The sequence below is a fragment of the Triticum aestivum genome, chromosome 1B, assembly GCF_018294505.1.
Source record: "Triticum aestivum cultivar Chinese Spring chromosome 1B, IWGSC CS RefSeq v2.1, whole genome shotgun sequence".
NCBI classification, from domain to species: Eukaryota; Viridiplantae; Streptophyta; class Magnoliopsida; order Poales; family Poaceae; genus Triticum; species Triticum aestivum.
In genome coordinates this window covers 562,309,869-562,331,878 of record NC_057795.1, presented here as the reverse complement: position 1 = coordinate 562,331,878, position 22,010 = coordinate 562,309,869, and the positions used below count along the sequence as shown (strand labels likewise).

General features: G+C 42.9%; 2 protein-coding genes and 1 non-coding gene across 14 annotated transcripts; 2 read left to right on the top strand and 1 right to left on the bottom strand.

Annotated features, from left to right (window-relative positions):
- The first annotated feature begins 4,065 nt into the window (after positions 1-4,065).
- Positions 4,066-7,636, top strand: LOC123138418 (B2 protein). Its single transcript, XM_044558393.1, has 6 exons — positions 4,066-4,312; positions 5,449-6,060; positions 6,159-6,259; positions 6,781-6,864; positions 6,968-7,078; positions 7,166-7,636. Exons 2-6 carry the CDS (start codon positions 5,466-5,468, stop codon positions 7,205-7,207), a joined length of 933 nt encoding a protein of 310 aa, XP_044414328.1. The 5' UTR covers positions 4,066-4,312; positions 5,449-5,465; the 3' UTR covers positions 7,208-7,636.
- Positions 7,637-8,686: 1,050 nt separating this feature from the next.
- On the top strand, positions 8,687-8,760 carry TRNAN-GUU (transfer RNA asparagine (anticodon GUU)). The gene has a single exon. It is a non-coding gene; the product is annotated as a tRNA-Asn (tRNA).
- Positions 8,761-9,540: 780 nt separating this feature from the next.
- On the bottom strand, positions 9,541-20,636 carry LOC123138381 (histone deacetylase 5). Of its 12 annotated transcripts, none has more exons than XR_006469054.1 (12): positions 20,360-20,636; positions 19,055-19,253; positions 18,797-18,943; positions 18,527-18,639; positions 17,036-17,247; positions 16,629-16,693; positions 16,176-16,346; positions 15,996-16,085; positions 15,097-15,242; positions 12,985-13,521; positions 12,711-12,786; positions 9,541-9,974 (listed from the first exon to the last, which is right to left on the bottom strand). XR_006469054.1 is itself a non-coding variant. In XM_044558359.1 (12 exons), exons 1-11 carry the CDS (start codon positions 20,527-20,529, stop codon positions 12,742-12,744), a joined length of 1,512 nt encoding a protein of 503 aa, XP_044414294.1. In that variant the 5' UTR covers positions 20,530-20,636; the 3' UTR covers positions 9,541-9,974; positions 12,711-12,741. The 12 variants fall into 12 exon arrangements, 6 of the variants coding, with proteins under 6 accessions (XP_044414294.1, XP_044414301.1, XP_044414326.1 ...); XM_044558359.1 differs by having other exon boundaries at positions 13,368-13,521; XR_006469053.1 differs by lacking the exon at positions 9,541-9,974 and having other exon boundaries at positions 12,319-12,786; positions 12,985-13,048; positions 13,132-13,521.
- Between the last annotated feature and the right edge of the window lie 1,374 nt (positions 20,637-22,010).

The window sequence follows — 22,010 nt, the reverse complement described above, 5'->3', positions numbered from 1 at the left end:
AAGTACCGTGTTGTGGCACATGTTGTCGCTGATACTATTTGGGTTCGTCAGTTTCTCCTAGAACTGCACCGACCAATTGAGCAGGCCACTATTGTATATTGTGATAATATTTCAGCTGTTTACATGTTTGGAAATCATGTTCATCATCGTCGGACCAAACACATTGAGATGGATCTTCACTTTGTTCGAGAGAAGGTGGCTCTTGGACAAGTTTGGGTGCTACATGTTCCTACTACGACTCAATTTGCTGACATCTTCACCAAAGGACTTGCTACTAAGCCATTTCAAGACATATGTTCCAGTCTCAACGTCATCGAGCCTCCCGTTGATACTGCGGGGGGGGGAGGGGGTAGACTATTCCTTGGATCACAAGTTTCCTAGTCCAAGTCGGTTTGTAATATCTAGTCTAAGTCGGTTTGTACCAATATATATAGCCATGTACCCTGTCCTAAACATAATACAAGCAATAGTTTTATTCATCCATCAATTCCTACTCCATGGAGAAGTCTGTATACGTCGGCCTTGGGCTTTCTTTGCTCTCTTTGCATTCAACTTTAACTTATTCTTTTACGAGGTCATCTTCCTCTGATTTATTGACCATGAAGTCTTGCTTGGACTTTTGTTGATCGGAAGGGCTTGCTTTGACCCATGAAGGGGGGGGGGCTTGGACTATTATTGACCGCCTTGACTAGTATTGAGTATGAACTAGATTTGACTCTTGTTGATCATCTACGTAGCATGCCATGTAGGACAGGGTGGTTCCTTAAGTAGGATTAGAGCCACTACTTCAATACTATATATTGTGATCACGTCTACTATTTTCATTTCTTCTCTCAAAAATCTTTATTTCTAATCTATAGTTACTCGTGTGTTGTGCCTCTATTTATCCGGTTATGTTGGACTTTGACGACCGACTAAGCGGTTATGGTGGCAGCGACCCGGGTGGCAAACCGCCTCTCTTCTCTTTGCTACGACATTGAGTTTTATACAATAATTATTTGGTAAATTGGTAGGTGTATGACCCTCGACACTTCAACAAGACCTGCTTTAACGTCGGGATAAAAGGAGGAGTATACTAATCCCAGACACCTAAAGGGAATACGAGTACAGTAATTCCTTTGAAACTTTGTATATTGGCCCTTTTTAGACAATTATATGTTCTAGTAGTCAATTCTAATTGATCAATAAGAATACAATTCAATGGAATTCCTTTTTTGTTTTTTCTTCAGACTAGTTAACATTTTTTGAAAAAGTAAAAAGGGGTGGAGTAAACCTTTTTTTCTTTGGAACTATTGCCCTCTCCGCATGTAAAAAGGAAGAAATAAATCAATCAAATTATGAGAAGCCTCATAAAGCATGTCCTTAGGGGTTAAATCTTGACATTACTTCTAATTAAACATTACACTATGTTTACAGTGTTCCACTCCAATCTTATACAAAATGCTCAGAATTTTATGCATGCTAAATGGCCACACCCGAACATTCTGCGATGAAGTCTCACTGAGCAGTCGAGGCTTATGGTATGGGCCCCAAGACAGAAGAGGGATGATCAATACAATATCAGTAGCTCGGCACCCCTTTGGCATAACTCTTACACTCACCCCTTCTCGTCATGTTTCTACCTTTCACCTTATTTCATGATTCGTCCTCATCCATCCGGGAAAGTTCACTACTGTAAAGGTGGCGACCTACTGGAGGAAAAGAGGTCACACGAGGGAAGGATGAGGCATATGTGGCACTTAGAGGATCAAAGGTGAGATGATGAAGAAGGATCATGATAAAAAGGATAATTTTCGGTGGAGATTGAGAAGACCTCCATATCCTCTGTGACCAAACGTGTCGTGAAAGGGTATACGACAATCCTATCTATCTATCTATCTATCTATCTATCTATCTGCGTTGGGTTTGGGCTTCTTTGCTCTCTTTGCATTCACCTTTGATTTATTCTTTTACCCGTCTTCCTTTGACTTATTGACCATGAAGCTTTGCTTGGACTTTTGTTGACCGGGATGGCTTGCTTTGACCCACGAGGGGTGGCTAGGACAATTGTTTACTACCTTTACTAGCATTGTGTATGAACTAGATTTGACTTTTGTTAATCATCTATGTGGCATGCCATGTAGGATAGGGGTGGTCCCTTAAGTATATTAGAGCCACTACTACAATACTATTTATTGATCACGTCTAATATTTTCATTTCTTCTCTCAGATATCTTTGTCTTCTAATCTACAGTCACTCATGTGTGGTGCCTCTATTTATTTGGTCATGTTATTTTTCTTGGATCTCCCTCTATCTAATTGATCTTACCTCCATTTCCTTGATATCTATCTATCTGGAGATGTTGGCTTTTGACAACTGACTAAGCGGTTATGGCGGCAGCGACCTGGGTGGCAAAACGCCTCTCTCCTCTTTGTTACAATATTGAGTTTTATATAGTAATAACCATTTGGTAAATTGGTAGGTGTATGACCCTCGACACTTCAACAAGACTTGCTTTAACGTCGGGATAGAAAGAGGAGTGCAGTAATTCCATAGACCCAAAGGGTATACAAGTACAATAATTCCTTGGATGTAGTACATATGGCAAGTATGAGCAATATGGTGGCTTCAAATCATTGTTGTGATCATCTTGACGGTACTTCTAGTTAAACATTACACTGTGTTTATAGTGTTCCACTCCAATACTATGCAAAATGCTCAGAATTTTGTGCATGCAGAACGGTCAAGCCCGAGCACTCGGCGATGAAGTTCCATAGAGCAGTCGAGGCTTGCGGTATGGGCCCCAAGAAAAAAGAGGGATGATTAATACAATGTCATCCGCTTAGCGCCCCTTTGGCGTAACTCTCTCTCTCTCTGTCTCTCTCTCTCTCTCTCCCATCTCGTCATGTTTCTACCTTTCACCTTGTTTCATGATTCTTAGCTTGCCCTCATCCATCTGGCAAAGGTGACTAGCGTAAAGGTGGCGACTAGCGGGAAGAAAAGAGGTCACACGAGGGATGGATGAGGCATATATATGTGGCACGTAGAGGATCAAAGGTGAGATGATGAAGAAGGATCGTGATAAAAGGGATAAATTGTCGGTGGAGATTGAGAAGACTTCCTTATCCTCTGCGACCAAACGTGTCGTGAAAGGGTGTACAACAATCCTATCTATCTATCTATCTATCTATCTATCTATCTATCTATCTCGATCACGTCTATCTCTTTTCCACTTCTTCTCTCAGAGATCTTTGTTTTCTAGTCTATACTCACCCAGGGCGGTGCCTCTATCTAACCTGTGATGATGTCTTGGTCTCGGGATCTCTATCTAACCGACGTTAGCTCCACTTCCTCAATCTCTATCCATCAAGAGATGTTGGCATTTGCTTCTAGACGACCGACTAAGCGTTACAGCGGCACCTACCGCCTACTTCCTTATCTCCGCTTTTTATTGCTAGAAGACACAACTCACACACGCCACCGAGCTACACGACATCACAAGCATGCGTTATAAGCATCTTCCATGTACAATTAACCACAACTACAGAGAAATCTAGAATCTCGTAGAGTTCTTATCGAAGCCACCACGTGCTGGTAAACGCGAGAACGCGGGACTTGAGTCTCGATGAAACGCAAAGCGGTGGTTTTCATCATCACTTACGCTTTAGAGCCTTGTGACGCAAGGAGGTGGTTCTCTACCGCCTCACCGAGAGTTGGTTCCCCACCTTAACCATGTCGAGCATCAACCGTGGGTATACAACATTTTAACCTACACACAAACCACACAAATATACACGCAACCGAATCCACCATAATAACCGAAATCTTCTTAACGTCAATCATATACTCAAATGGCCCATTCAAACCCAGGGATTCCTCCGCAACATGAAAAACAAATCTGCATATAATTAAGCAGCTAAGCATGATCTATCAATTCAAACACTTGCAGAATATACTCCTAGGTACAACCTTCTGGCATTTTCCAACAGGTTCTACAAACGGCATCCGCTCAACCGGAGCAACAACCATCGAGGCCGACCACCAACCAAAGCAAACAAATGACCGCCCCCCTGCCCCACCAGTGGCACGCCGGGTAAATAACCCGCAACCCGGAGCCTCTTTCCGCCACCACTTTCCTATAAATCCAGCAGGACAGCTCACCTCCCTCACCCTCTCAAATCTCTCTGACCGGTGGACTCTGTGTGGGCGGAGCGAAGTGGGAGCCAACGCCAAGCCAGCCGAGCCGACTCCTATCCTCCTCTTCCCCTTCCCCGCAGCAGTTTCCCCAAATCCAGCGCCCTCCCCGCCGGAATCCGGCGCCGAATCGAGCAGGTATGAGGCTCTCCTCCGATCTCCTTGCTTCCGAGGCCCCGAAATGCGATCTCGCCGGCGTTTCGGCCGTGGATTTTGGCGCGGTCGTTGGGTAGGGGACGGTGGTTCCGCCAGATTCGCCTTGGTATTTTGTTCCGCTTCGTAGCGTCCGACGACGCGCTTCCGCTTTCCCCATTTCTCACCTCTCGCATGTTCGGTAGCGGCGCCGCACCCGCCTGGCCTCGCACGGTTCGCCTCACGCGGCGCTACCGTCGCGGCCGCGGTCTCGTTCCTTCCGCCCGCGCCTCGCTTTCCTGGCGTGTCGCACTCCTGAGCCCCCTTCCTGGACTCCAGGCTGCCTCCCTGCCCCGCCACAGATAGGAAGGGGTGGTAGATCTGGGCTTGGGGAGTAGCGTTCCGCGAAATTCGGTTCAAAGCTCTCGTAGATCTGGATGATAGTTGTGATTTGGCGTCCTTCTGGGTGACGGATTGGTGTATAGAATTTTTTTAAATTTTGTGCGGTTGAAAGATAGATTTATGGTATTACGAAGCTTGGTCTAAGTTGATAGTCGTCATGACTCATGAGCATGAATTGAAATGGTCAGTGTTAGTTCCATTTGTTCCGTAGAGAGTTTGTATGATCATAGTTGAGCGATGGTAGCGCATCAGCGCGGGATCAGAAAGCGAGGAGTGTGGATTGTGTTCATGGGAGAAGTACAACAGGATTTAGGGCTAGAGGGGCTAGAGCGTGGACGGAAGGGGGACAGCGTATTCTGGCAGCCTGTTGTTGCTGTCGAAACTTGCCCGCCTGGATGCACTATTCTTGGTGGGCTATTATTGATTGTCAAAAAGTTCTCTCGCTGATTTTGGTTGGGTTCAGTTTTATTGCTCGTTGAGGTGTAAATATAGGTTTGTAGCTCAGCATTTTGTTTCCTGAAGTAGCGGTCTAGTCTGATTCTGAAGTTAGATAGCAGCTCTGAAAAAATTATTTTCTTATAATTGCAACATGCATGAAGTTATTTGTAATTTTTGAGTTGTCTGGGAGATAAGTTGCTCCAATATCATTATGTCCTGTGGTGCATTTATTTTTCGTAAGCTTGATATTTTTACCAGTGTTGTTTGTCACCTGATATATGTTAATCCTTTCTTGCGTGCAGAGAGCTTGAACTGAGCTATGGACAACTTGTGGCATCTCGGAGATGAGTTCCGTGGGCAATCAAAGGTGGTGGAGGACCGCCAATGGTCTCTCATGACATCAAAGCTTGCTGAGATCACAAAGTCAAAGGCTGAGAGGATGAATGACTTTGAGTATGCACGGATGAACACCGTCCCTGATGTCAAGCAATGGGATAAGCTATCCTACCACCAAGAAGACAACAAGATGGACCACCTCAATCTTGGCCTGATGAACCTGGATCTTAAGATGAATGATCTCAAGATGAACGAGGCTGCCATGAAGTACCCTTTCCGCAACATGGCCTATAACATGAATCCGATGTACCCCAAGGGAAACAACGGTAATGTCAATTCGTTCAAGATGAATGTTGGGGTCAACAAATATCCCAATAATCAGAATGGGAAGGAAACAAACGGCAAACACAATGGTGGTAACAACAACAATGGAGGCAACAGCAACAACAACTCTGTTGACAAGCGCTTCAAAACATTGCCAACAAGCGAGATGCTACCGAGGAATGAAGTTCTTGGTGGATACATCTTTGTCTGCAACAATGATACCATGCAGGAGGATCTCAAGAGACAGCTTTTTGGTATGTGCTACTATGTATCCTTGTAAATCATTTCATATTCCATCTCGCACAGTTATATGTAAATTACTCTGTTACTCATGGTTTGTTCTGTTCTGCAGGCTTGCCAGCAAGATATCGTGATTCAGTCCGAGCCATCACTCCTGGTCTACCTCTTTTCCTCTACAACTACACGACCCATCAGCTACATGGGGTGTTTGAGGTGTGCGATTGTTTCATTTTCTAATAACCACAAGCCTCCTTATTCGAATGGAATTGCAAGCCTCTTCATGAATACCTTGTAACAGTTCTATTTGTCATACATAAATGCTTATATCATTTGCATGGATAGCTTTATGTGCTGTTTATGAATTTCCTTTTAGATGAAAAGTTTTAGCTAGTGTTTTCTTGGAACTGAATTAAATAGGAAATGCCATTCTGGTGGTCTAGATACTCTACCATATGCAATCAAGAACTTGAACTTTCCTGTTCTTCTTTCTTCTAGCTGTAATAAAACATGGTAGGCTACCAAATTTATTCCTGTGCTTCTAAGCCAACTTTCTCCTGATGTTATTTCCCTATTAGCCAAACGTGCTTATGTGGCCCTTCCCGTATTGCCCGGCTGAAATTAGAAGCGTACATGTTCTCAAAATTCCATTCCAAATGCACATGCATCTCGGTTGAAATCTAGCAGATTATAGTGCTTGTTCTTCAGCATTCTTATCAGATTTTCTTGTGTCTCAGGCTGCCAGTTTTGGAGGATCAAACATTGATCCCACTGCTTGGGAAGATAAGAAGTGCAAAGGTGAATCCAGATTCCCAGCACAGGTAATTAATTTCTAAGGTTGACATTTGTTCATAAAATATTAGGCTTGTTTATAGAATATCAAGCTTGTTTTACATGATCTGACATACTCATCCATCATATCAGGTGAGGATCCGCATTAGAAGGCTTTGCAAGGCCTTGGAAGAGGATGCTTTCAGGCCAGTGCTGCACCACTATGATGGTCCTAAATTCCGCCTGGAGCTCTCCATAGCAGAGGTATATATACCTTACTCCAGCTGCTGTCATGATAATAGATGCTTGAGTAAGACTTGTGGACTGAACATTCTCATCTCAATTTTGCAGACACTGTCACTGCTAGACCTGTGCAAGACAGAAGACGCCTGATCGGCTTCGGAACATGGTTGTGGTTGCTCTGTGGTTCTTTTTAGTAAATATCATCCCTGTAAGTTGTGGAAGATGTTTTCACAATGATCTGTTCCGTCCTTCGTCCATGAAAGCGCAAGCTGTTGGTTGGTGGTTGCATTTCCCCCAGAAAGGACCTGGTACTCGGAAGAAGTAGGCCTCTAAAGATGTGAGCCTGTCTGTGTCGGTGCCGTCTGTCCGTAATCTTGGTGATGTGTATGTTCTTCTTCATATTTATGTATTTGTAGTGCAGTATGCCCGCCGTCAGCGGGGAAACCCCGAAAGACGGGGGATACTGTTGTGATGCATCATGAATGCCCCAAAGTGAGGGCGGGTGATGTTGGGAGTGTACCCTTGTTGTCTTTGTACCTTACCTTGGTTTGGAAAGCTGGAACCTTGCATTTGACTTGATGCTGCTGTTTCTGTGCCGCCTGTGTTGGAAACCTTGCAATTATACTCGTTGCTGCTCTTGACATGTTGCTTTGTTTGCCGGTTTGGCCCCTTGATGACGCTGTCGCTGTACACGTTGTCCATCTTGTTGCTTTCACGTACACGAATGTAGTTATGTACTTCTCTGTTTCTAAATATAACATCTTTTAGAGATTTCAATATGGACTACATATGGATGTATATAGACGCATTTTAGAGTGTAGATTCACTCATTTTGCTCCGTATATTGTATATATTGAAATCTCTACAAATGTAGCCTTCAATATATTGTATATATTGAAATCTTTACAAATGTAGCCCCTTACTGAAATCTCTAAAAAGACTCATATTTGTGTAGTATATATTGAAATCTCTACAAATGTAACCTTTTATTGAGATCTCTAAAAAGACTTGTATTTAGAAACGGAGGGATTAGGTGCTAAAAATGGTCACCTGCTTAGCTGATGCACAGCTGAGGATTGGTGAGCTGAAGTGGTTACATCGCTAGCTAGATCAAGGTTGTGTTGTAGGTGCACCAAAACTTAAGTGTGAAGTGTATCCAGAGTGACACCCTACTGGTGTTGATTGCATCAGTTCAACTGCTCCTCGGTGACACATCCCAGGACAAGTAGTCCCGTCACCTGTTTTCTTGGGGGCCCGTCTCAGGCTCTCGGCAGGTTGAAAGTGAAACCAATGCTGAGCTCAACGGATACACCAACGGCAACCAAACCTAGCAGAATATACCATGTCCATATTGTTCTGTAGTAAATCACCAGGAGTTTTGCAACATCTGGGCAAGGTCTTTACCCTTGGCCATGAAGCTGTTCGGTGAGTTGGACAAGGAAGCGCGATCAGGTCACGCTGGTTTTCTTTCTTATTACAGATGCACGATTCGGGCCAGTTGGAAGAGAGCAATGCCGTCGCTGCCTAGGCCATGAATCATGGTGATTCGGTGCTTGTTCCTGTTACCATCCATTAACCATCTATTTGAAGCATTGATTATCTAGATAACCTACGACTCATAGCCACCAAGCTGGAATAGCTCAGTTGGCTAGAGCGTGTGGCTGTTAACCACAAGGTCGGAGGTTCGAGCCCTCCTTCTAGCGGAATTTTTGTTTTTTTTCTTTCCCTTTTGCGACTATTTTTCTTCTTTCCCTTTTTTATTTTTTTCTCTTTCCGAGCCCTCCTTCTAGCGGAATTTTTGTTTTTTTTTCTTTCCCTTTTGCGACTATTTTTCTTCCTTTTGTTTTTTTCCCTTGTGCGACTATTTTTCTTCTTTCCCTTTTTTTCCTCTTTCCGAGCCCTCCTTCTAGTGGATTTTTTTTTTCTTTCCCTTTTGCGACTATTTTTCTTCCTTTTGTTTTTTTCCCCTTGTGCGACTATTTTTCTTCTTTCCCTTTTTTTTCTCTTTCCCCTTTGTGACTATTTTTGTTTTTTTTTTCCTTTCCCTTTTGCGGCTATTTTTCTTCTTTTTGTGCTAGTCTCCATCTATGACATAAACCAAACATGTACTAGTGGTAGACCAAAGCAAGCAGACTACGCGGATCTCAGTAGCCAGGTCGTCTCTCCAAGCCTCTCCCGTGCACGCCTGTGACCTGTAAAATGTGCTTACACTAGTAAGTAGCATAGGATGGGAGCGTCCTGATGTGCGTCGCTTAAAACTGTTCCGTGCCTATACATGACCCCATAAATGCGTTTAGATGGAACTTTCTCAGTGTTCAAACCAGCGTAAACTCCAAACGAAAATAGTCAGTCAGATCAAGGTACTCGTGGAAGGGAAGCAGCTGGACCTGGACGCCAACGAAGCTGCCAGCCAATTGAGTGGTTGTGGCAGAGGGAGTAGGTCTCAGATGCAAGAAACAATGGCATTTGTGCCGCGCAACAGCTTTTATTTTTTCGGCTTAAAGGGCATCGCTCCCAATTTCATTCATCATGAAATCGATAATGATGCAACAGGTTAACTTGCAAACAACCAGCACAATCAGGTTCGACCATATACATAACAACACCATCTCCCGAAATAACACTCAATGTAGTGTCAAAACCACTATACCTGCACTATCAAAGGCTCCAGTAGAACAAACCGCATGCCCTACTTCTAGGCTCTGAACACCGCATTGCAGAATTGTCCAACAACAACCACCAAAAGCAGAAGCAAACATACAACCCAGCCGAGTCATCAAAAAGCTCCCAGATAACTCCTTCCAGCCATTCACAGCACCAGTGTCGCCCATCCTCTCTTTCGGCTGTACATCTCAGCTGCAACTTGCCACAACAGTCTTGCTCCTCTGGCTTGCAATTCTCGGACCCCCCCTCACTTCTGCAAACCAGCCCAGTGTTCCAACCAGTGAGAAACTTGAGCAATAACGCTATTCGGATCATACGGATAAATATCTCTAAAGCATATTGGATTATTCCTACCTTCCAGATTGCCCTAAGCCCCTAATTATCGCTGCTACCCCTGCAGCCATTAGTCCTACTCCTCTCATCTTACCAGGAAATCTCATGATCCACAGAGAAATATCTTTTACAGTGTCTAAATTCATGGATACCCCCAAAGCATAACTAACTGCTCCCCATACATATTTTGCCAAAGAACGGTGAATAAAGAGGTGATCCACAGATTCTCTAGCCTCACAAAAACAACACTTCTCATCTCATACCCAACATCTTTTTTGTCAAGTTATCTTTAGTCAATAATATACTATTCTTAAAACATCAATCGCAAGAAAACTGTAATCTTAAGAGGTACTTTAATAAACCATAATTTTCTAAAAGGACATCTAACTTGCAAAGCTTTGATCAACAGGTACATCGATCTAACGGTAAATTCACCACATGTAGTTAAAGTCCACACGCACTTATCTCTCTCCTCACTTAGAACCATGTCCTCACAGAGACATTGCAACTGCTGCTCAGCCAAATCACCTAGCAACCTCCTCCTAAATTTGACACTATCCCAACAACCCCAAATCACCTCTGCTACAGTAATACTCCCTCCGTCCGGAATTACTTGTCATCAAAATGGATGTATCTAGAACTAAAATACATCTAGATACATCCATTTCAATGACAAGTATTTTGGGACGGAGGGAGTACTAAAACTGGTGTTAGCATTATACAATCTATGGAACTTACTACACAGTGGAACATTACCTAATCAAGAGTCTTCCCAAGAAACTTGAGCAATAACGCTATTCGGATCATACGGATAAATATCTCTAAAGCATATTGGATTATTCCTACCTTCCAGATTGCCCTAAGCCCCTAATTATCGCTGCTACCCCTGCAGCCATTAGTCCTACTCCTCTCATCTTACCAGGAAATCTCATGATCCACAGAGAAATATCTTTTACAGTGTCTAAATTCATGGATACCCCCAAAGCATAACTAACTGCTCCCCATACATATTTTGCCAAAGAACGGTGAATAAAGAGGTGATCCACAGATTCTCTAGCCTCACAAAAACAACACTTCTCATCTCATACCCAACATCTTTTTTGTCAAGTTATCTTTAGTCAATAATATACTATTCTTAAAACATCAATCGCAAGAAAACTGTAATTTTAAGAGGTACTTTAATAAACCATAATTTTCTAAAAGGACATCTAACTTGCAAAGCTTTGATCAACAGGTACATCGATCTAACGGTAAATTCACCACATGTAGTTAAAGTCCACACGCACTTATCTCTCTCCTCACTTAGAACCATGTCCTCACAGAGACATTGCAACTGCTGCTCAGCCAAATCACCTAGCAACCTCCTCCTAAATTTGACATTATCCCAACAACCCCAAATCACCTCTGCTACAGTAATACTCCCTCCGTCCGGAATTACTTGTCATCAAAATGGATGTATCTAGAACTAAAATACATCTAGATACATCCATTTCAATGACAAGTATTTTGGGACGGAGGGAGTACTAAAACTGGTGTTAGCATTATACAATCTATGGAACTTACTACACAGTGGAACATTACCTAATCAAGAGTCTTCCCAAGAATCTAGTAGTTTTGCCATTCCCAAGAGTCTTCCCAAGAGTCCTACAAAATTTATAATACTCTTTTCTAGTCTAAGATGCCACTCATAAAATGAGACTTGCGTAGGTTTTCTCTTAATGCTGACTAGGACTCTTCATTACAATATTTACTTCTAATCATATCTTGCCACAAAGCTTCATCATTTTCTATTTTCCATAACCATTTACTCAAAAGACACCTATACATTACAGCTAGCCCAGACCCCCTACCCCGATGAATAGGTTGGCAAACCTTTTCCGACTTCACTAAATTGTACTTGTCAGATTCATCACTATCCTGCCATAGAAGTCTTTTCATAAAATATTCTACTCTACGCAGAGTATCTTTAGGAATAGGAAACATAGACATCATAAAGTAAGGTATACTACTCAAACAGGATTTCAGCAAAATTAATTTAGGACCACAAGACATCATTCTTCCTTGCCAGGCTCCTAGTTTCCTTTCCATCTTGTCCTCCACTCCTTTCCAATCACTATTCATAAGCTTAACACTATGCACAGGGATGCCCAGGTAAGCTACCAGCTACACAAGTAAAAATTTCTCTACATATTTCAATGTGACCACTAGCCTATCATAAACAAAAAAGCTCACTCTTATTAAAATTAATCTTTAGACCAGAAAGATGCTCAAATAAGCATAAAATGTTCTTTAACACCTTGGCCTCTTCCTTGTCAGCTCTTAATAAAAGTACTGTGTCATCAACATATTGTAACATATTAACGCCTCCCTCTACTAGACAAGGAACTACCCCTCTAATTAACCCAGCTCTCTTAGCTCTATGAATTAATTCCTGCAAAACATGTACAGAAATGTTGAATAGCATAGGTGAGGGGGGGGGGGGGGGGGTCCCCCTGCGCAACAGCTGTTGAGGGGCATCTATCTGCAGGGAAACAAACAATTTCACACCATCCACCAAAAGACATATCTTCATCTGTGTTCTTACTGCTTCCCTTCAAGTAGTGCTTTGGATAGTATCCACAAGAAATTTCTTTACCAAGTGAACACTGGAGCTTACGTCATAGTTAAAATTGGACGTCATCCTCCTCTCAAGATAAGAGTACATTGGTTTTACACGTGGAGTACCAGATATCCTGTAGGAAATTTGCATAACAAACATGAACAATAAAAACTAATAACTTGCAGAAATGATCCACTGATATGAAAATATAACTAGCATCAGATTTATTTAGAAAATCAACTAGTGTCAGCTATATGGCTATGGATGAAGCGGCATTATCAGAAGAAAAAATAGTTTATCCTTTTCAGTCTGTAATGTACTGAGACAAGACCTTTTTCCACTGTTGTGATGATGTCAAAAGAGCTTCAAATCCAAGGTAACATTCCAAACGCGATCTGGACTAGGCATCAGTCCCAGGTTACTTCTAACTTCAGATCAACCCGACAGACAAAAGAGGCAGGACATGGCATTTCCTTACCAAAGGATCAACTATTACAGCAGGCATTAGCGTTAATCTGTAAGAGTGATAGATTCTACCAGTGATGGCCACACAAGAGGTTGGCAGTGTCCTTTATCAAAGTGCTGCCAGGACAGTCGCACTTAAGAGCATTTTTTTCCAACGATGCGACATTAACTCTCATTTATTTATAGACATATAGAAAATTCTATGCGGAGGATAAGCGTGTGCTTGATGTGGAAAGCAGCAAATCCAACCTTAATAGGTTCAAGATGAAGAGTTTTTTGTGAAGAGGCAGAGTCTATTTCAGACAAGCGAATCAAAGGAGAGCCAGGAGACTTGATTTTTCCATCTTCGCCGATATCCTTCACTAAACAGTTCTCTTCAAACGTGTCATTGAACTGCTCAAGCCTGTAAAAAGAGAAATTCATGATGAAATCAGAGCACTGACGAGAGATTATGTTCCACCCAGACCTAATTCAAGGATCAATAAAACGTAGATGTGGTTATGAGGAAAGCAACACCACCAGTACCCCACAGGGGATAGAGGATCTCCCGAAAAAAATGTATGATGCACATCTTCCACATGGTACCTCTTCGTGGGCTTGTGTCATGTGAACCAAAACATGATACACTCATACCATCAACCTAGTACTAGCCACAATGATCTGGTGTCGGGACGAACTCTTCGGCAACGCCTCCAAGGATAGGATGCCTTCGCCGCCCGCCGGTAACCCCCCCCCCCCCGACCCGAGGTAGGAGTGAAGAAGCTCTTCGTTAACGCCTCCAAGAAGTAGATGGCGCCCACGAGCGTCAAGACCCCGCGTCTGGACAAAGCTTTTGCCAAGAGCTCTGCACACCACCACCCCACTAAACCCCGTGGGAGGGGATCCAGCCACGCCAATAGCCACCGGAACCTACTACCAGCCACAATGACCTGGTGTCGGGACGAACTCTTCGGCAACGCCTCCAAGGAGGATAAAGATGCCTAGGATGCCTTTGCCGCCGGTACCCCCCCCCCCCCCGCCGCCGGCCAAAGCTTTCGCCCATAGCCCCTCCACCTCGACGAGGGGTACTGAGCATGGTGCAACTCATACAGCCCACCTTCAGGCCCAACCTCATCTCAGCCCGTCCGCATCTCCTTACATCACGCTTGCCCCCCTCCTCTCCCCTTATAGAAGCAGGAGTGAAAGATACAACAAGGGGCCACAGTCAGTTCAGGGCTCCTTTGATTCAAGAGATTTTCATAGGAATTTTGGAGGATTAGAATCCTTAGGAATTTTTTCTATGTTGCTTGTTTGATTCATAGGATTGAAACTATAGGAATTTTTCCTAAGGATTTATTTGTACTACTTCCCATAGGATTTATACCATCCACTCAAACCTCTTTGAAAGAATAATTTGTCTTTCCTATGATGCAATCAAACAACCCAAAATCATGTAGGATTGAGATGAACATGACATTACAATCCTGTGTTTTCCTATTCCCTTGTTTTGAAAATCCTGCGAATCAAATAGGCCATCAATCTCTTTGGTCATTGCTAGCGAATGGTTGTGAAGCTTTGCACTCATAGACACCGATCCCCAGGTCGACGTCTGTGATTCACATAGTGCCAGATCAAACAAACTAAGAGGAGCAGCGAGGAAGGCATGAAGAGCCATGGGCTAGATAAGGTTTGTTCGAACGTCGTGGAGCAAGCGTGAGCTGCTATTGTTCCGGGCAGCAGCTTCCCCAATTGAATTGATACACCGGTGCGTAACAGACTAATGCATGGAGTGGACAAATATTTATTCCCGATTTGTGCGGAAGGTACAAAAGTACCCTCCATAAGTGATTTGAGTTACATTAACTGAAAGGGGTGCACCGACTGAAATCTCCCCGAGAAATCAATGACGTGATGAATGCAGCGACGGGCTACAAACTTTAAATAGAGGAACCTAAATGTTCCTTGCCATATATAAATTACAATGTGCTTTCAACTTTACCTTACCCCCTTCGATGTAGCACAAGAATCTTGGTTTCCACATGTTTGAACCAAAGCTGGCATACCAAATATTGAACTTTTGACAATGCGGATCTCCAAGCATATCGTACTAAAAACATCAGATTCAGAACCAGAGGAAGTGCATGGCTGTTCATTCCCCAATGGGGAAAACAAGAAAGAGAAATTATTCAAGGGCTCCACCATCAGGTTAATATTTCCTATTGATCGTCTCAGCTATACAGTAAGCCTCCATGCATCAAGATGCATAAATGGTACTCCTTCCGTCCCAAAATAAGTGTCTCAACTTTGTACTAGCTTTAGTACAAAGTTGTACTAAAGTTGAGACACTTATTTTGGGACGGAGGGAGTAAATCAAATGTGAGACTATTGGCACAAGATAATTTAAGTGCAGAGTACAAACATAGTTGAGCTGTATAACTCTGTATGTTCTTTTGCAAGAGTTAAGAGTTTGAAAGTTGATAGGCACCTCAGAATAAGTATACACATGAAGCATTGATCACAACAACAAAAAAAGGTTCATCAAGTATGGATTGCCTGCGGATAATATGGAAATAGCATATCAACTGAGCTGTGTAATACAGTCCACATCACTCGTGAACATGCATTCATCTATGAAATTGGGCTACATTATGGTGCTTCATTATAACCCTGGAACAAAAAGAAAATCTTCCATTAAGAATGTGGTTTGAAAGCTGCAACTGTGGTCATGACATGTTGGTGAAAAGTAAGAGAAGATGGTGTCAAGTTTCCCAGCAAACGGATCTGGAACAGAGCGATCCACATCTCATACATAAGAGCACAATTCATTAGTCGGAGGTCAGACCAAGCAGGCCCCAACTCAAGTCCCCAAGAAGAAGAAAATAGAAAGAGGAAATTCACCTGGATATATGAGGGCGTACTCCTCAAAGATACGTTCTCCGGAAGCTTACTGCTCAAAACAGGCCAGTATGTCTTTAATTCATCGCGTACCTGGTCAGTGTGAGGGGGAATGAGAACTAAATTACAGATACGCATAGCGAGACCAAAATTAGACAGAAATAGTACATTGCAGACCATTACCATTTGTATGACTCTCCATGTAGATTCGAATGGTTGCATCTCTGGAGAGTTAAGTGTGAATTTATCTCCCAACAATACTTTTGCGCAAGCACAAACTGAGTTTGCTATGGACTCAGGGTTATAACCTCCTTCAAGGGCCATCACAATCCTTCCTTTTGCAAAACCTAACAGCTGCAGGTAAAATGTAGACAGGCATAAGCATCGATCAGCTGAGTAGAAAGTCCAAAAAAACTATAGGAATACTAATAAATTGATGGGATCAAATGAAAATTTTCTAACAGGTAACACCAAAGCATGACAACAAAAATGAATGACTGTGGCAATAACATAAACGCTACTCTATCACATCCAAACTCCAAGGTCAAGAATGAAAAATGTTTTTAAGACCAGGAGAGTGCATGGTTCAGTGAGTTTAATAAAAGGTCATTTTGCTGCAAACCTGCAAATGCATACCTTTGTTAGTAGCAGTGCATATCCATTTGGAGTGATGCAGCAATCACCCATATCATCACCCAGTGCTAGCAAAAAAGAAACAGGGAAAATATTCAAAACCAGTGAGTAACAAGAACATGCATGGTCATATGAGACACAGAAGTTTTGATTCCATTGGCATGTAATAGCAATATAATACAACAAAGCCACAGCGGTTGTCAAAATATCTTCAGTGAAGATCTCATTTGTCACGCAAAAAGGAAATCAGGTATATCAGGTGTAGTACTCGAACCAGTGCACATCTAGTCCATAGAATAAACTACAATGCCAGTATATAGCAACAGTCAGGCTTCATTTGAATGCCTAGATTAGTTAGATGTTTAAATTTTAGGGACAAGATAGTTTCTAAGAATTTTCCAGTTGTCTACCTGCGTCAAACCCAGCAGACAGTAATATTATATCCGGATCAAATGCTTCTGCAACAGGAAGGAGTACATGGTCCCATGCAGCAACATAATCTGCATCACCGCATTTCGCATGCTCCCAGGGCACATTAATGTTGTACCCTCGACCAGTTTCATCCCCAATGAAAACGTGTGATGCATCCGCTTCATAAGGGTAGAAGCTTCCATAACCATATCTACAGAGCAAACATTGGAATAATAGTTTACACATTACTGAAGGATCAACAGAATGCAATGGAACAACTGTGAAAATTTGAGATTTCGATCAGAATTGGTTGGGTAGTTCTAGGAGAGGCCTTTACCAAAGATGGCAAGTTACACAATCTGTAGATTCATCAGCTAAGGTAACATGTATGTAAACTTAAATGATAAGCGGTTAGAACAGCAGCTTTCTCCTCAGGTACCTACCTAGTACCTACTACTCCCTCCGTCCCATAATGTAAGACGTTTTTTGACACTAGTTAGAACAATGTTAGAAGGAGTTTCGGCGTTGGATCTGGGAGGCTAGAACTTTTCACATATATCAGAGAAAGAAAGAATAAATATCAATATCATGTATTTTGGATGCTCTAGACTATAACAGTGCAGATAAATCAAACATATTAGAGCAAGAGTTGTATAACAAGTACAACTCAGTTTTCAAACATAAGCACTGAAGTTGCATTACAAACACCTCTTTCTAATGTAAACATGAACCGTAGTATGGGAAACTAAACTCAGATAGCAATAGTAAGTAAACACAATGAATTGATTAATATACTATAACCAAAATCAAGGGTTGGCAGGTGACAATTCAAATGACAAATAAAGTAACCATACTATGTTGATTAGAAGTTTAGAACAGATAATTCAGGCTATTTCAATACTAGTAGTGTCGACATAGGAAGTAAAATGGTAAAACCATGATGAAACAGAAAAAGGAATAAGCCTACAGTATAAAGTTATCTGTTATAGATTCTTCCATTGACAACGGATTAATAGTTAATAGGTTCCATGGCACATTAATCACAAACTGGGCTCAAGCATTTAGGTCGTGCTATACAGCCCAACTGGATCAACAAAACTGAGGAGACTTAATCCCGATCATTACAGGTACAATATCCAAGAGCATTATAGTAAGGTGAGCTCACTAATATCAAAAATGAGTTTGTTAATGCCATGTAAATAAGAAATGGAGTTTCTAAATTTCTATGAACTGCAGAGATCCACTGTAAGAAAACGCTCTCAGCATCCTACATCCATTCAAAAAGCAGTAAGCCATAAAAATGTAGGCAACAAAACTACCACGGTTTCACGAATATCATATCGTGAAGGTTATGAAGCTAGTCTAAAGTCTCAACTAAAACTTCTTCTTTATATCTAATGCGTATACATACAGTGGATTGCATGTTTGCGGAAGCAAAGTCTGAAGTCTAAACAAAAATAGCAAAGCAACGCCAAATTGTTGTGTTATACCTGTGCACTGAAAAGAACAATACACGAGGGTCATTATAAAACATGTTCTGCGTGCCATTTCCATGATGAACATCCCAATCGACGATTAATATCTTGTTGATACCTAGGTCAGGCTGCAACAGAAAAAGGTAAGTCAGAAAATGACTCCATGTTCTCAGTAGGTCACATCATAGCAAATTGATATGATTGTTCCTACAGAGGAAATGATAAACAAAAATAGCACATATTGATCTTAACAGAACATTCAACAGGGAAGTTTCAAATACACACCCTTTCATTTAACAGGTAGTTAGCTGCAATTGCCACATTGTTGAAGAGGCAATATCCCATGGGATGGCTATGTTCGGCATGGTGGCCTGGAGGTCTGACTAGAGCGATAGCAGAACTCAGCTCACCAGCCGCAACCTTCTCAGCAACCTACTTGCCAAACGAGTCATTTTGTCAGCACTCAGGATCAGCGGAACCAGAATTGCTGTATAAGACTAGTGAACGTACATATGCAATGTAGGAAAAGTAAACGGAAATTACCTCGATGACAGAACCAGCCGCAAGGAAAGCAGACTCTGAGGAGCCTTTGCTGAAGTAAACGGAATCGAATTTCTTAGCAGTCTTTTTCAGATCGGAACTATCCTTCGAGCTGATTTTCCTTATCAGATCTACATGCTTCCGGGCATGGACAGAGGCTATATATTTTTCCTTGGCTTCCTTCGCCCTCATGCCCACACACCTGGAAGAAACTTATATTACACTACAGCCACAGAACCTTGCGAAGTCATACAATTATTAATCTAATCAATCTAAGTAATGCAAGCAACGGACAGCACAGAAGCTATAATGCCGATGTTCAAACTTCACTCTAGTGGCATCCAAGTTACTTTTTTAAAGGCAAACAGCAGGACTCTACTGCGTATTTTTGTTGATTTTCAAATAAATGTTACAAAATAAAGTTCGGAAATAAAACGAAAGAGCTATACAGGCCTAGTGAAAACAAACAAGGAACAGAAAATACAAAAGGTACAATGGAGGAAGAACTAGGTTCATCTGAAAGCTTTGACCCACTATACTCCTTCCTTTTGGCCCTGTAAATGAGCCACTTCAATTCCTCTTTAAATGGACGCCTGCAGGCATCCAAGTGAAGGGCTGGAGTGCCCAAAATTGCAGGAGTACCAGAAGGACTCTGTTCCTTTCAGAGCTGCAGTGCATACATGTTTGAACCTATAATGCAAACAGTGGGCAGCACAGAAGCCATAATGCCAATGTTCAAACTTAACTCTAGTAGCATCAGGTTACTGTGCACAGGCAATGGCTTGAGTACCAAGAATTGCAGAAATACCAGAACTCTATTTCTTTTCAGCACTACTGTGCATACATGTTTGAACCTATTGTCTGAAGAAACTTATGTCACACTACAGCCACAGAACCTTGCAAAGTCATACAATTATTAATGTAATGTAATCAATCAAAGTAATGCAAGCAATGGACATTCCAAGTTACTGTACACGAGGAAGGGCTGGAGTACCCGAAATTGCAGAAATACCAGAAGGACTGCTGCTTTCAGCGCTACAGTGCATACATGTTTGAACCTATTGTATGAAGGATCTATACTCTCTCCCCCCTTTCTCAGGCCCTTCACCATTTGGGGCACTTCAAACACCAAAACATAATCGTGCAGATTTACAGTCGTAACAGGAAACAGATCAAGTACAGCGGGAGCGCGCGAGGACCTCCCATCCCATCTATCTCCGGCGATTCCACGGAACCGTATGCAGAAAAAAAAAGGGGGGGCACGAGGTGGCGCTGCTCTCGCTTGAGAGAGTCGCTGGCGGCGCGTACCTGGAGGTGACGCCCTCGGCGGCGAGCTTGCGCCAGATGGCGCGTAGCCGCTCGGGGGTCTCCTTTTCTGTGTTCAAGGCAGGCGCGTGCGCCAGCATCCTCTGGTCGTACAGCAGCCCCACCCTGGGCGCCGCGCCCTCCTGCCTCGCTGTGCCCGCGGCCGCCGCCATCCTGCGCCGGCGGAGGAGAGACCGGAGGCGGAACTCGGGATGGAACCGGAAACGGAAACCGGGGGCGGGCGAGACGAATGAGACTGGGTCAACTCCAACGCACAACGCACGACCTTGGTCCGGGGACAAATGCCACGGCACAACTATAGCTGGCCAAACGGGCCGTGCTAACTGGGCCGGCCCGGTAGCACGCGGGCACGGCACGACCCGACACGGCACGGCCTGGGCTAAACAGGCCAGGCCCGGCACGCGGCATGCCATGGGCCGTGCCTGGTCCTGGAGGCTGGGCACGCGGGCCGGCACGGCACGGCCCGTTTATTTTTTTAAAATATATAATTATATATGTCCTATATAAATACCTATAATACTCTAATATGTTCAAACTTTTTGTCGTGCATGCATATTTTATTAGCGCTAGGATCTTCATCTGAGTATTAGTAGTGTTATATAGTGTAGTCTTTGTCGAATATTGTCTTTGGAGGCCGAGCTCCATGGAGCTCGGTTTTGAAAATTTTGAATTTCATCAAATTTCATATTTTCTGCATTTTAAAAAATTCTGAAAAAAAAGCACAGATATACATGAACGCATAACACATGTGTGTAAATTTTCAGGGCAAAATACGTTGAAATGAGGCCTGTGCAAAAAAGACAAATCTAGGGCTTTTTAACACATGATACTATTCATCCTCCCGGGCCATGAATTTATCATTTTTGTACAGGTCGCATCTCAATGTTTTTCATCCTGAAATTTTACCCACATACACATAACATTCTTGTTTATTTGCATACTTTTTTTCAAAAAAAATTGAAACTTTGAATTTTGATTTATTTTCAAAAAAAGGCCTCCATGGAGGCCGAGAGGCAAACGTCCATTCTCAGCCTTTGTATTTTTTTTATCCTTTTGTAATTCTATAGCATGTCTTGTATTCTTTTACTTATTTGAGATGGAAGTTTTTAATGATGTAGGTGCTAATAAAGCTCTAGATTTATCCCACATAATAGTCTAACAAATTTTCCAATTTTCTACATTTTTTTGGCCTTTTCGCTATTTTTAGAGGTATTACGAACAAAAAAGAAAAAAAATGCGCCAGGCGGCCCAACACGCCGCAACGGGCCGGCGTGCCGGCCCACGTCGCCTACGTGTCGTGTCTGGGCTGCTAGCTCCAGCCCGTGGGCCGGCACGGCACGACCCAGTTATTGTTCATCCCGACGCGGGCCATGCCGGGCTGGGCTGGCCCGTTTGGCCAGGTATGGGCCCAACACTCGCGTTCGGGGGCAAATTATGTCTGACTTGCCCGACCCAATTCCGACGCAAATTTTAGCCGGATTTACGCTCAGACGAACACATCATAGACTTGCACGTGTCCTCTCGTCGTTCGCCCTCGGGCCCACATCTCAGCAATGCAACTGGTTCCCATCGGCCCCATTTAATCCGCACGTGTGGATGGGCCCGCACATGAGCCTCCCAGCCGCCCTCAACG